General features: G+C 46.8%; 1 protein-coding gene across 1 annotated transcript; it reads left to right on the top strand.

The window, feature by feature from the left end:
• Positions 1 to 253: 253 nt before the first annotated feature.
• On the top strand, positions 254 to 8418 carry LOC308425633 (secreted and transmembrane protein 1b-like). Its single transcript, XM_080923043.1, has 5 exons — positions 254 to 279; positions 5864 to 6136; positions 6873 to 6975; positions 7211 to 7519; positions 8082 to 8418. Exons 3-5 carry the CDS (start codon positions 6882 to 6884, stop codon positions 8309 to 8311), a joined length of 633 nt encoding a protein of 210 aa, XP_080779169.1. The 5' UTR covers positions 254 to 279; positions 5864 to 6136; positions 6873 to 6881; the 3' UTR covers positions 8312 to 8418.
• The last annotated feature ends 5662 nt before the right edge of the window (positions 8419 to 14080 follow it).

The following is a 14080-nucleotide window of genomic DNA, read 5'->3' as shown; positions in this document are numbered from 1 at the left end:
CCTAGACTTTCTTCCTGTGTTCCTAAGACAAGCGGCTAAAAGCAGCTTCCAATTAAAATGTTTTAATGAAGGAGTCACTTAACTTATCACTGTTGTGTGGACACAGGGTAGTTCCTGCAAGTGACACCATTTCCCAGTTTGTTTTCTTCCTAGACTAATACAGTTGGGCGGTACTTGAACTGCCTCCTCTCAGCCACACCCTCGGGTCAGGATGAGCTCAGTGAGGGCCACACCAGAGCTCATTGCCAGAGCATGTGAGGAGCTGGAGCAGACATCCAGGTGAGGGCTCGAGGGGACACAGAACCAGGGTGTTGGGGCTGTAAAGACTGTGGGGTGAAACCCTGAGCTACTTTGTCCCTGGCTGCATGCAGCTTCTCTAGGACCCTCTCTTCACTGGATGCCTCTTGTCTCAAGGATTTGTCCAGAGTAAAGGTGAGGCTGAGGTCCTGTGGAGGCATCCTGGACTTCAGGAGCAGAGTAGATCTGTATCTCCCCAGGTGCCTCACACTAAACTCCAGGAGGAGCGGAGGCAGCCGCTTGGTTCTTTGGTGTGCACTGAGCGAGAGGAAGAGACTAGAGCACTCTTCCTTGTCATCTGACCATGGGTATGGAAGCCAGGGCATGCAATTGCCCAGGCCTACTGGGGAGGGACTTAGTGCACACAGGTGAGCTGTGGTTGATATGTGTGACCTTCTGAGACTGGTCACTCAGAGAATTGGAAATCTATGTCATACTTAGTCAGGGACTCTGTTGGATCCTGTTGTTTGGTTTCATCTTAATGTAAGTAGAAGCCAATTTCTGGCTATGGGGTGAAGGTTCTTCTTGTGACTTTCTAACGCCAAAATTCTTGAGTCTCTATGCTTGCAACTCCCAGCTCAACACTGAACTGAAGGCCATGTGCTGTATGAGATAGGCCACAGAGGGGGATCAGATCTACTTCTAACTCCTTCATGGTTCAGCACTCACACCCAGTAGACACGGGGGCCATGGTGTCAGACCCATCAGGAGATTTGGTGAGGTGTTAATTGCAAAGGCATTGGGAAGGGAGTGTCAGAAAGGTGGCACACCACGTTGGCTGTGTAACCTGAGTCCTCAAACAGAGATCCAATTCTGAGGGTTTCAATTTGTGGGTTCTGCTGGCACCGTAAGAGCAAACAAAAATACAGGAGAGGAACTTAACCAACACAATCCTTGGGCAAGAATGGCAACAAAGTCTGTCAACCCATCTTTAAGACACAAACATGAGCTTTGAGCTTACATAGAGGAATGGGAAGGAGCTACATCATTAAGAAGTCCTGTCACAGTGTAGTCTGGTTGGTTACTGTCTCCATTCTGATTGAATAGGGTGCTGCCAAGAAGTCCTTGTTGAGGGATAATGGGGTTCCCAAGAGGTGACTCCTCCTGTGGGGATGACTGTGTTAAGGGGTCTGTGAGAATGTTATATGACACCTCGGGCCACTGCAATTTAAGAACGACGACTGGAGAGTTTTCATACGTTTGGGGGTGGAGGTCTGGAACATAACGCTGCAAAAGCCAAATGTTCCTTGAGTAACTTCCATACTTACATGCAGAGCTAAGCATGAACTGGAACAGGAAGGACCCAGATGGAAATAAGGTGGACACAGGTTCATTCTGTTTCTGGCCATTTTGTTGACTTGGGTAAAGAGGTCCGGTTATAGCTGGAAGAACTCCAAAGGCCCCCAGGGCCCGAGAGCCAAGGTGGCCAGGACCTAGGACCACAGACGAAGCAGAAGCCCGGAAGAGGAACAATCCCAGCTTCTCTCTCTTTGTGATCCCACCCTCACCAGGGTGGCACTCGACCCCAATCCGCTGGAAGAAGACTGAGAACTCTTGTGTTAGGATGTAGCGTGTAGCAGTTAGGACTTTGGAGAAAAGCCAGAGCCACACTGTGGAAAGTGAAACTTCAAGTTTGTCTTCTTCCAGGACATAGGTCCCAAAGGATCAAACTCAGGCAGTCAGACTTGGCAGTAAGTGATTTTAGCTGCTTGGCAGATGGTCCTTTCTTTTGTATTTTTCTGGTGTCTGTTCTTCCGGAGTGCTGGGATTAAAACCAGGTGCAACTATACCCGGAAAAACATGTTAGAAATGTGTGTGTGGGAGTCTGTGTAGGCGTGCACACGTGTACGTATATGGGGGTCAGAGGGCAACTTTATGGAGCCTTTACAAGGTTTCTGGGGTTGGATCCCTGGCGGTCATAGTTTTGATGCAACTACCTTTACCTCACCAGTCCTTAAGAGACATTTTTAACATAGATAAGGTTTTAACATAACCTTAAGGGTGAGAAGCCAAGTGGGAGAAACTAGAGTTGTTCCCCTCTCAAAGGAAGATCACACTTTGTTGTGCTTAAAACAGACATGTATAGGATGTTAGTGTGTTTTGAAGGTATTGCCTTCAAAGACTTATTAAGAAATTTAAACGACGGGGGCTAGAGCAATAGCTCAGAGGTTAAGAGGACTTACAGATTCCCAGTACACACATGGCTGCTCAAAACTGCCCATAACTCCGGTTCTAAGGGATCTTCTTCTTTCCTTTCTTTTTTGACCTCCGAGGGCACCAGGCATGCATGTGGTGCATGTGCATGCAGGCGAAATGCTAATGTACCTAAAAGTAAATAAACAAGTCTTTTTTTAACTAAATGATGCTGGGTTGGGTGGCACATGCCTTTACTCCTAGTGCTTGGAAGCAGAGGCAGGTGGATTTCTGTGAGCTCCACAGCCTGGTCTACAGCTCGAGTTCCAAGACAGCCAGGACTACACAGAGGAACCCTGTCTTGAAAAGCAAACTAACAAACTTAAATGAGATTGCAGTGATGTTTCTGAGGGCGCTAGACAGGCAAATCCTGGCTCACACAGGAAGGTAGGTACCAATATTGTAAATGTATTGTGTGTTTGAGTCCTAGAAAGTATCTGTAGTTAGACCAAAGGCATATTTAGGTCAGGCCTTGAGAATGTTTAGTGCTATTTTAAGTTTTGTTTGTTTGTTGTTTGTTTTGGAGGCAGGGTCTCTCTGTGTAGCCCTGGCTGGCTTAGACCTTGTTATGTAAACCAAACTGGCTTTGAACTCACCAAGATCTGCCAACTTTTGTGTCCCAACTACTGGGATTAAAACTATACCACTGCCACCATCAGTTATTTAACATGTTTTCCTCGGAAATATTTTATATAAAGGAATATTGTCTCTGTATAAGTAATCTTTCTAAAAACAAAACAAACAAACAAAAAAAAAAAAAACGTTAACTGTGTTGGAATTCTTGATTCTCTTTTGCTTTCCCACGTCCCCATTGTTTCCCTGTTTCCCTACCCTTTCTCAGAAAGAGAAGTAAGTATAGGGTGCTGCAGGTAGACATAGCCTCAGGCCAGACTGGAGGCACCTGACCTGGTCTGCGGTGTGTGTCTCAGAAGTCAGAGGTCCTGATCACTGTATGCCACGATCCAGGATGCCACTCTCTGCTGAACTGGGCTGGTCTTGTCACTGACAAGGACAAAGCGTAGAATATGCATACTGGAGGGTGAACAGGAACACAGATCACGTAGAGCCCAGAGGGCCATCTGATCCAGTGGAAAGAGGTCATCCACCTGTGGTTCTCAGCCTGAAGGTCCAAAATACCCAAAGAAGGAAGGCATGAACTATGATGCTGCCTGGTGCTCTGGGGAGCCCAGGGCTCAAACAGGGAAAGACTGCTGGACTGACAGGTTCCTCCTACTCCCTTCACTGGGCTGCTCCCGAATCCATTTCAAACTGGATCACTAGGAGAGGCAACGTTAGGCTACCAGAGAGAAAGAGGGGAGAGCCACCCAATCCCAGGAACAGCTTTGAGAACTGAGAAGTCTCCCGAGGGACAGCTCGATGCTTGCCCTTTTCTCTGATGGCCAATCTCAGTCCACATGGCATTTGTGACCACAGGGCAAACCAAAGACCACCTTAAAGTCAGGACAACCTGCCCAGCTTCAACTGCTTGGTCTACTGTAAGGCTTCTCTATACAGTGGTTTTCATGTAGTCACCTGGCTGTGGTGCCTGACCACTACCATAGCAACCATACTGTAGCACCACCCCAAGTGGAGGTACCTGAGAGTAAGTGAGGTGAGCATCAAACCGTCTGGAGCTCCCACTTGATGACCTCACAGCAAGCACGAGAAGAAGCTGTGGGTGATCAGGATCTTAAGTCGAAGGATAGTCTTGGCTTTGCACCCAGCTTTTCAGGAGGATTTGGGGGTACCCTCAGAGCTAAGATGCCTTCTAATGTGAATGTTTTGTGGCATTTGGAGGGGACTGGGCAGATGTGTTTCCTGAAGTGAGAAACAACAGGGAGACAGGTTCAAATGGTGAGTCGGGTGAAATGGCCATGGGGTAACATGGCAGTTAGGACTTGGGGTGTAAAGTATGGGAGAATCTTTCAGAGGCTCCCTAAGAGCCAAGAGGGAGGCTCTTGTAGGGAAAGGAAGTCCTGTCACATTCAATGCTAGCTGAGAGCTTCCTGCCTTCCCCAGAGAACACCAGCCCCCAGGACCGCTGGACCTTACTCCTGCTGCCCCATGGCCCAGTCCATCCTGTCTTTCACTTTCCATGAATCTCAACGTCAACTGTGGATCAGCAGGCATTATGTAAATACTCTTTTGGCTGAGGCTGCTAACTTTTCATGTCACCTGAGTCCAGATGAGGACCAAGACTGACCTTTGACTGCCTAGCTCCAGCACAGGAGTATGGACTAGGCCTCCCACAGGGGAGTGACCAAACCTTCCTGAAGGCTAATGTCCCAGAGAGCAAAGCTGGGCTCTGCGTCCAAGTCCATGAGGCTCCAAGGAGGCTGGACAGGGCCCCTTCCTACATCGCAGTGGGTCCAGACACACTTGTTTGAGTACCTACTGTGTGCATGGCGTGTATCAGGTCTACGGGGAACAGAGATATTGGTACAGTCATGATTGCTCACCTCTGCTCTCTTATCCTCCACCAATATAATAGTTATGTACATATATATGCACACATGTATGTGTACACATGTGAGCATGAGTGTGTTTGTGTTTAGGGTGGTGAAAAGTGGGAGGAGTTGGAAAACAGGTTATTACATCTTTACAGAAGAGGCAGTAAACTAAATAAGGTTGGGTCCTGCTGTCTCTGGGGAGCTCTCTGGCGGATGAGGTCCCTAGCAGGAGGTGTCGTGTTTTGCAGAGCCTTCTCTCTTATTGCCAGTCAATGTTCCAGGGCCCCTTGGACAGGGTCTACATATACCAGAGGTTGCACTAGTAAGAAGAGTGTGTAGGAGGGTGTAAATTTTGTGCTGGGACCCTCACATCGAGGCTGTGAAGGATGGTGCAAGACACAGCTTACATGTCCAGTGACCTGGAGCTGCCACTACCATAAGACGGAGTCACCCGGGTTGACTCTGAGGCATAGGAGAAATTGTCTACCTACTAAAAACAGCACACGGCCTATCATTTGATAAGCAGAAGAAACATAAAGCTCACTTGTTCTTTAAAAGCGTATAGTACAAAAGTAGCATGCAATCAGGCAAACAGACAGAGCTTGGGTTTAAGCAAGAAGGCACCGGGCAGGCTGCTGGGCTAAAGGTGGGTGCAGGTCTGACAGCATCTCACCTTTCCTGGCATGAATTACTGTGGTGGCTAATCTTGGTTGTCAACTTGACTACATCCAGAAGCAACTAAAACACAGCTGTGGGGCACTTCTGGGTGGAATTTTTTTCTTTTGGTGGGATTAAAATTTTCAAAACTATCATGACACCTATTGTGTTTATTTTTACAATTAAAATCCTTGCTAATTGTTGGCAAGGTGTTAAAATGGTAGTTTGGATTTAGCTCTGGTTGTAACACTTTTTTTTTTTTTAAGGATTTTTCTTGACCACAGATTATCTGAAGCAAGAAGAATCACCCGGAATGGAATGTGAGCTGCACCTTCTGGTGGCCAGATAACGGGAAGGGGAGAAGGGAGCTTTGGTTTCTGCCTGCTTGCCTTCACGCTTACTGGAGAGTTCATGCAGCCTGCTGCTGCCTCCTTCCACATTAGAACCTACGTCTTCAGGATTTCAGCACAGACAGAAGACAAGCAGCAATCCTCCAGGCCTTCAGCAGACTAGGAACTCCCAGATTCCTGGTCTCTCTGGTACGAGACAGCCATTGTAGAACCACACAGACACATCCTATAAGCTACAGCTCTCAGTGTGCCAAACACATGACTAAGGACAGGTGGGGTGGGTGTGAGAATAGCAGAGAGCCACCAGAGAGAACAAGGTGGCTCCTAGAGGCGGGCAATATGTACAGAATAGAGACAGTTCACAGGTCACAAGCCCACTAGTGTGACAAGACTGCAACGTGACCCTGTTTCCATACAAAGCACAGCTCAGGCAGTTTGCCTGGTTTGCTGTAAAGCTCTGAGAAGTGTACAAACGGCCAGTTCAGTGTGCCTGTCTCCCGGCGGCCATTTGCTCAGTGCTTTACCTCAGTACTTACACTCTGGACTTTACACTCTGTACTTTACAGTCAGTACTTACACTCAGTACTTATACTCAGTACTTTACACCCAGTACTTACACTCTGTACTTTACACTCAGTACTTTACCTCAGACAGCACTCCTTACCAAATGTGAGGACAGGAGGAGGAGGTTCACTGGTGGCTGAGGGCCCAGCATAGGTTAAGAAATCTGGGAAGGGGTGGGCAAGAAAATACTGGTGCTATTTTTGTGGGTGTCTGCAGCTGCTTTGGGGAGTTCTGACCCCTTCTTTTTCCTTCCCTTATATAGTGCCCACACACACACACACACAAACCCAACCAAAGAACAACAACAAAACAAAAACCACTGACCAGAACAATTGTTTCCTTGGAATTGTTTCCATCCTAGGAATGAGCCATGCTGGCCTACTCTTTAACATCCTCTGGCCTGTTTCCCAGATTGCTCTGGGTCCTCCTTCTACTGGCTGCCTCCCTGGACGCTTATAAAGACAGTAAGTCTGGGTTTGACTAGCCTCATGGTGGAAGGGTCAGACCTAGTTCGGGCCCAGGTGGTGACCTTACTTCACAGACCCAATATGGTGGGAACTGTTGGAGGGGGTTGAGTTGAGCTATGTACCTCTGAGAGTAGCTGATGATGGAGCTCGCGGTGCCTGCGGTCACTGCCGGGGCATTAGTTGGGGTACCAAGTACCTAGGCTGCAGAGTAAAGAGTGTGCTCTCTACACAGGCTGGGACAGCCTCAACTGCACTGAGCATGAGGTGTCTGTAGACAGAGGTGGCCGCGTGGTGATGGCCTGTAACATCCTCAACAACTTAAGAGAAGTCAGTATTAATTTGACTGCCTATGAAGAGACTAGAACCATCTTCAGAGAAATTCATCCAGGAAACTACTCCAAAGATTCATGGCAGCTTCAGATTCAAGGAGGCCGGGCCCAGCTGATGATCACAGATGTTCAGGGCTTCCACGCAGGGGAGTACGTGTGGAGGCTTCGTGGATTCCAGACGAATCTCACAGTCTTCATCCTGAATGTTAATGGTGAGCTGTGTGCTAGGGAGTGAGTGGGTGGGAGAGGGAAGAAGGACCAGAGAGGAACCCTCACTGGGTTCTGGATTCTGTCTGTTCCCACACATGAAGGAGGACTGCCCTCCCTTCCCTTCCCTCCCCAGTGTAGATTCCTCTGGGTTCCACTCCCTCAGGTCTCTCACACCAGTTCAATCCAACACACTCATATGAGCCTGCAGGAGATGGGGTAACATCAGAATTCCTTCTGACCTAACCTGGAGGTACCTCACAGCTGCTGTCCCCAAACCTGACCAGTTGTCTCTGGTAGAACCCCGAGACCAGGAAGAAGCTAAGGGCTGGAAACTCTTCATGTTCTCCGGTTCCCATGGTAGAGGCCCTTCGCAGTTTTCTCTCTCAGGCCACATAGCCACTATTTCTGGAGCCCCACCCATAGCTCCCCCAACCTCCTGCACAGCCCTTTGCTACCTCAGGAGTCCGTGGTGGGAGCACCGAGGGTTGGAAGAAGCACAAGGGTTGAGTGATACCAGAGCAAATCCATGAGGCAAGGCAATTCTCTTCCACACCTCTGCTCCAGGTCTAGCCACTGACAACCAGGAACCAGAGATCTTGCTGGTCCATGCCGAGTCCCCGACATCAGTTAGGACAGAAGTTATCTTCGTCACCATCATCATCATCACTGCCATCATCACAGGAATCAGTGTGCTTGCTTGGTACAAGCGCCGCTATTCCCCGAATCTCCACAAATACAAATTCCAGTATATGAGTCATGGATCTCCTGGTAGCCTCTACCTGACACTGCCCTAAAGTCTCCCAATTCCTGCCCCAAAAGATAGTTAAGAAGCTTTTTTATCTTCAAACAATAGACTACATAGAACCTCACCTGGCTATGGCTGACAATTCAAGCCCTGACTTGGGACAAGTTCATAGAAATTTTCTGTCCCCAAGCCCTCCTTTTGACCTTGGGACACCCAGTTGACTAGGCCCCTCCTATATTCAAAACGTAGACTGTTGGGACTTGGGGGACATCAAAGTACTTCAGAGTCTCCCGAGTATGTGTGCTGTGTCTGCTTATTTGTGTAAGCCGTCTGTACTGGGGTATCTACCTCACACAAGCCCAAGCCAGGATCTCAGGCAACTTCTCCCTCTCCTCCTCCCTTCCTTCCATATGCCTTTCCTTTCTTCCTTCCTCTTGGTCTCCCTCTGTCCCCAGATGAGGAGGCTCTGAGCCTTATGGGTGATTATAACCTGAGGGGAGCCCCCTGCAGAATGGATTCCTGTTGGAGGACCCAGAGCAAGGCCAACACCACGGATTTGGAGCCCCTGAAGACCCCATCACCCTGCAAGCATTCATGGACCTATAACTACCCACTGGCAACAGCAATAACCCATGTCCCATGTCTGGGGAGAGGCACAGGGTCCCATCATGTCCTGTGCAGAGACAGGGACATGGGTTCACCAGGGACAGGCCTAATAAGTGACGATCCAGTCCTCTCTCTGGTTCTCAATCACACACTTTCCCCTGTGATCGCTAGTTGCTTACTCTGCTCCCCCACTTTTCCCAAAATTGGGGAAAATCCAAGCAAGCACCTTGGCCTTTGGCTCTCAGGGATTTATCTGCCTTCTAAAGGGGGCCTGAGCTCCTTCCCTGCTAAAATCACTCCAATTCGCTATGGTCTCCGGTACCTGCGGGGGCTTATGGGAGATTCTATACCGGCTTTGTTCCGGGCTCGCGTCTTCTAACTCACAATAGCTAGTTTCACAGGTCCACCATCTCACACAAGAATTTTAGGTCCAAAATGATGCATTACCACACTACTACCACAAGGGGGTATGGTGGGCCTGTCTTCAGGGAGCCCTCAGGACAGCCTCAGGGAGCTCCTCACTGAGGAGCCAGAGGCCTGCTAGGGGGCACTGCTTTTCTGGTAGGACAGCTAGGCCCTCAAACTCCCGGTGAACCTCTCTTTATAGACCCTCTCCCTGACTCCCTATTTACCTCCACCCTCACCTGCTGTTCCTCTTGGGCCAATTATCTTCTTTGTTGTAATACCAACCTGAATAATCTCATCTTATATACACACTATAATTCATCCTTCAGTAAAATACTTCATCATGTAAATTGTTAAAAATATAGTAAACCAGCGATTCTATAAAGCCATAGATCTGCTAGGAAATACCTGTGTTATTGACAAACACAAACAGGCTGGAGAGAGGCCAGAGATTAAGAGTACTTGGTGCTCTCGCAGAGGACCTCAGTTTGGTTCCTACCACTCACTCACAACCATCTCTAACTCCAGTTCCAGGGAATACAGTACCTTTTATGACCTCCACAGGCTCCTACATGCATGTGGTGCAAATTCATACAATCAGGAATGTACACATAGATATAAAATAAATATTTTTTTAACCACAAAACACTTGCTTAGCACTACACACTAAATCCTAAAGGTGAAGGCTGAGGATGTTTCCTGTTGTCCTTGACCTGGTCCAGATCAGACCTATAGCAGCTTTGAGGTGGTGGCCCTAAACCCAGGTGCATGGGGGATGTGTATCTATTAGTCTAAACTAAGGTCAGTGTCATTATGGTTCAAGCCAAGCCGATTCAAGACAAGCCAGCCCACCAGCTCCTCTGGTGCCCTGGGTCGCATTGGCGACAGTTTGTGGGGCTTCTGAAAACTGTTATATACTGCCTAAAACCAGTCAAGACTGCTGATGCCTAAAAGTCAGGTGTCAGCTCTGAACCCTCGTCATAGTGGGAGGGACTGCTTAGCAGCCACAGGAATCTTACAAGAGAAACTGCAAAAGCCCTTGGCTTTTCCTTCCTCCCCCATGGCTTCTTTCTTGTCAGGCTTTCTCTGCTTGAGACAGTGCTGTCCTACATTGCCCAGACACCCTATCTCCCTTCTGTATCTTTCCCCTCTACTCCAGCCACAGGGACCCATAAGGTCTTTGTGCCATGCCCACGTGATCTGCCCCTCCCTAGTACTTTGATCCCTGTTTCATGGTGGCTTTTGAACTTCCTTCAGCAGGCCCTTCACCACCTTCCCCCCCACCCCCCCACCCCCGTGTGCCCTGTGTCCATGTCCATGGTTCATGTGATCAGGAGTCTTTGGTCCTCAGGTGTCTCTGGTCCCATTTTGCAATGTTTCTTTAAGTATACTCAGATTATAATCCTGAATGGTTTGTGTATAAATAATAATTTCCTCTTAAAGCCATATAATACCTCGTTCTGTATAAAGCAGTCCAAGAGCCTGGTCATATTGTAGAACTATTTCATTTACTGAATCTACCTGTTGATAAATCTGAGCCTGCTTTCCTGGTATGCCAGTTGGCATTATGGGTAGCCATTTTGTCCCCTATGACAGGAAGTTTTCTTTTGACCTAGCATTTCAACTTTTTAGGGGACAAGGGATGTCGTGTTCAATTTTCTAACTACTTCCAGCTGAAACTAGGGCATCACTGTTAGGGCCCAGAAATGCTGAATGGCTGGTCAGAGGCTGGGCAATGGGAAAGTCATCAGAAGCATCTGGTCAGCTGGAGCAGCTGAAGAAACCACACACATCAGCTGGACGGGTTCACATCCGCTTTCAGCAAGTCCAGGGCTCAGCAGTTTTCAGTCTGCAGCTGATTCCTGGCTGGTGTCTGTCAGCCAAGTGGAAATCTGTGGGGACAAATATAGACGAGTATACACGTTAAAATTGGGAACTTAAAGGGAAATCTTACATTTAGAACTTTCAGGCCCATATAATGCAGAACCTGGGAAAAGAGAAATCCCACTCTCTTGGGCTGTACTTATCTAGAATTCATTGACTTCATGTGTGACAGGTGCATCTGAGTCTTATGACTTCTTTGACTCCCTGTGATAACATAAATTTTTAGTTTACAAACAAGATAAAGAAGTTTTAAATATATTAAAATCAATCTGTACTGAAGCCCACATTACAAAACAGTGACTTTGAGTTCTAGCAAAAAGGTTTAAAGATTTATTTATTTCATGTATGTGAGTACACTGTCACTGTCTTCAGACACACCAGAAGAGAGCATTAGATCTCATTACAGATGGTTGTGAACTACCATGTGGTTGCTGGGAATTGAACTCAGGACCTCTGGAAGAGCAGTCAGTGCTCTTAACCACTGAGCCATCTCTCCAGTCATCTTTAACAGTTTAATAAAAATAACAATTTTCTGAATCGAAGCCTTTTTTTTATTAATGCAGTCCATAGGGAGATTTGCAACTTTATTTTCCTGGTCCTTATATAGCAAACCATTATAGGATATTAGTTACTTGTTTGACTCAGTTTACCAAAATAGCTATAGCTTAACAATCTTAGCAAGAACAAGGAGGTTGGATATACATTCTTAAATCAGTCTCTGTTAGCCTGTGTAGACCTTAAAGAAGAGACCCTTCACCAGACTGTTTAGATAATTATATTGTTATATCATAAGCTGGGAGCACCTCAGTCTCTGGTGTTTAATGCTCGGTACCCATATCTGTGGCCCTAATTTTAGCCTTTTGTCTTTTTATCAAGTTAAAATATTAACAAATATATTATAAAGTATATTATAAAATTAAAATTAAAATATACTATTCTAAGGTTAAAGATGTTCCTTTAAAAAAATAATCCTTTTTTTTTTCTCAATTAAGTCTTCTTTTTAAACTCAAAAAATTTTCTTCTTAAAGAAGTTCAAAATCTCAGCTAGGTGGTAGTGGTGCATGCCTTAAATCCCGGCACTTGAAGGCTGAGGCAGGCAGATCTTGGTGAGTTTGAGGCCAGTCTGATCTACAGAGGGAGTTCCAGGACTACATAATGAGACCCTGTCTCGAAGGGAGAAAAAAGCTTCAAGTTTCTCAACCGTGTGCTCCTGCAATATCAAAATGAAGTACCTTTTTTATTTCAAAGGAGAAGACACAGGTCACAGCCAAACCAAGTGAGGCAAAACCAAGTTCCAAGAGTGCAAACAAATTCAAAGTCTCTAAAACCAATGCAGGGTGACTCATGTTATAAAGCTTACCTGCCAGCAAGGTGTGCTGTTGTATATGAATGCAAGGGAGTGCTGCTTTTATGCCTTGTAAGACCCAAATTAGGTCTTATCTATTTGAGGCTCCCATGAATGAGAGGAGAGATTGGGGATCAATGCAAAAGCAGGAAGGAGGTTTATTAGTCCAGTGCACTGGGATGACCTACATCCAGAAGAGAGGCAATCCTGCGTCCTCCATCAGTATAGTTTTTATACACTTAGTAACAGGTGGGCTACAGCGATGATGACTAGGTAAGCATTGGTGGGTTTAGTTGACTTTTAAATTGACTGGCTGCTGCCAACATGGGTTGTTGAATCTCAGAACCTGTGCCCTACATTGCAGGGGCTGCCCAGATAAGACACTTCTCCCTGGGAAGAAGCTTGGCAGCTGCCTGGGTGATATATCAAGGCCCTTGCTCTACACTCCAGGGGCTTCCCAGATAAGGCTGAAGCACTCCTTCCTGGAGGGCGTGGGACCAAAAAGTCCTCAGTGGGAGAAGGGAGCTGTAAGACCCTCAGTGGGAAGGGGAAGCTGTAAGGAGGGTATGAGACTGTAAAAGCTCTTAGGGTCCCTCACTCTCTTTAAACAAACATTGTTTTAAAATCCTGTCTTTTATAAACCTTGTTTTTAAAATAGGGCATGAATTATCATATAAATAGCTATTCCTATTCAAAAGTATCTTTGGAGACCTGTACCAGCAGTTGCCCTTAAGCAAGATGGTGGTAAAGCCTTAGGACATCTGTCCCCTGCAACCTTAGCAAAAATGGTTACTAGCCACAGGGCTAACTAAGAAGGCAGGCCACGTGTTGCTTATAGCACAAAATGGAATTATGCCATGTGGTTCCTTTAAAACTACCTGTGAATAGAGTTTCAACCCTGTGCTATAAGTTTTAAGTTAACCCTTTGTTATGGATATTATAGTCGCCCCACCCCCCCATGGAAAATCTTTGTAATAGTTTTAGGCAATTAGATGAAACCAATCATCCCTTTTGCTGTTTTGGTTTCTTCTGTTTTCTTCCTGTCTCTTGACTCCACGGATAGACTTTAAAAGCATGTCTGGGTCTGGTAAAGGGAGAGCCATAGCCTAACTTCAGAAGCAGCTTTCTAATAAAGTAAAACAGCATAAAACAACGTTTTTGTTATCCACACACAAATGATACTTGGATCCATTTTTCACTAGATTCGGTGGCCTAAAAGCCCAGAGATAATTTCTGAGTTCCTGGGCATCACTGGCTATGACAGCAGCAGCTGAGCTATGACCAAGAAACGCAGAACACAGTAAACCCACACAGTTAAGGGAGACCAATCAGAAACAGACGTACAGTGGACACATTCATACATTCAAAGCAGACAGACAAAACTTTCCTCACCTCTTCCGGTGTTGTAATTTCAAGGGAAGAGGGCACATGGTGGCCAATGCCCAGAGGGCTAGATTGCCTGCCTGCATCTTAGAGCCACCGCAAAAGTGACTGCCTGCATCTTAGAGCCACCGCAAAACTGACTGCCTGCATCTTAGAGCCACCGCAAAAGTGACTGCAGGGTTGTGCACAGACTTG

This window comes from Micromys minutus (genome assembly GCF_963924665.1).
Source record: "Micromys minutus genome assembly, chromosome: 10".
NCBI classification, from domain to species: domain Eukaryota; kingdom Metazoa; phylum Chordata; class Mammalia; order Rodentia; family Muridae; genus Micromys; species Micromys minutus.
The sequence above is the reverse complement of the archived record's forward strand: the minus strand, read 5'-3'. Positions and strand labels throughout refer to the sequence as shown.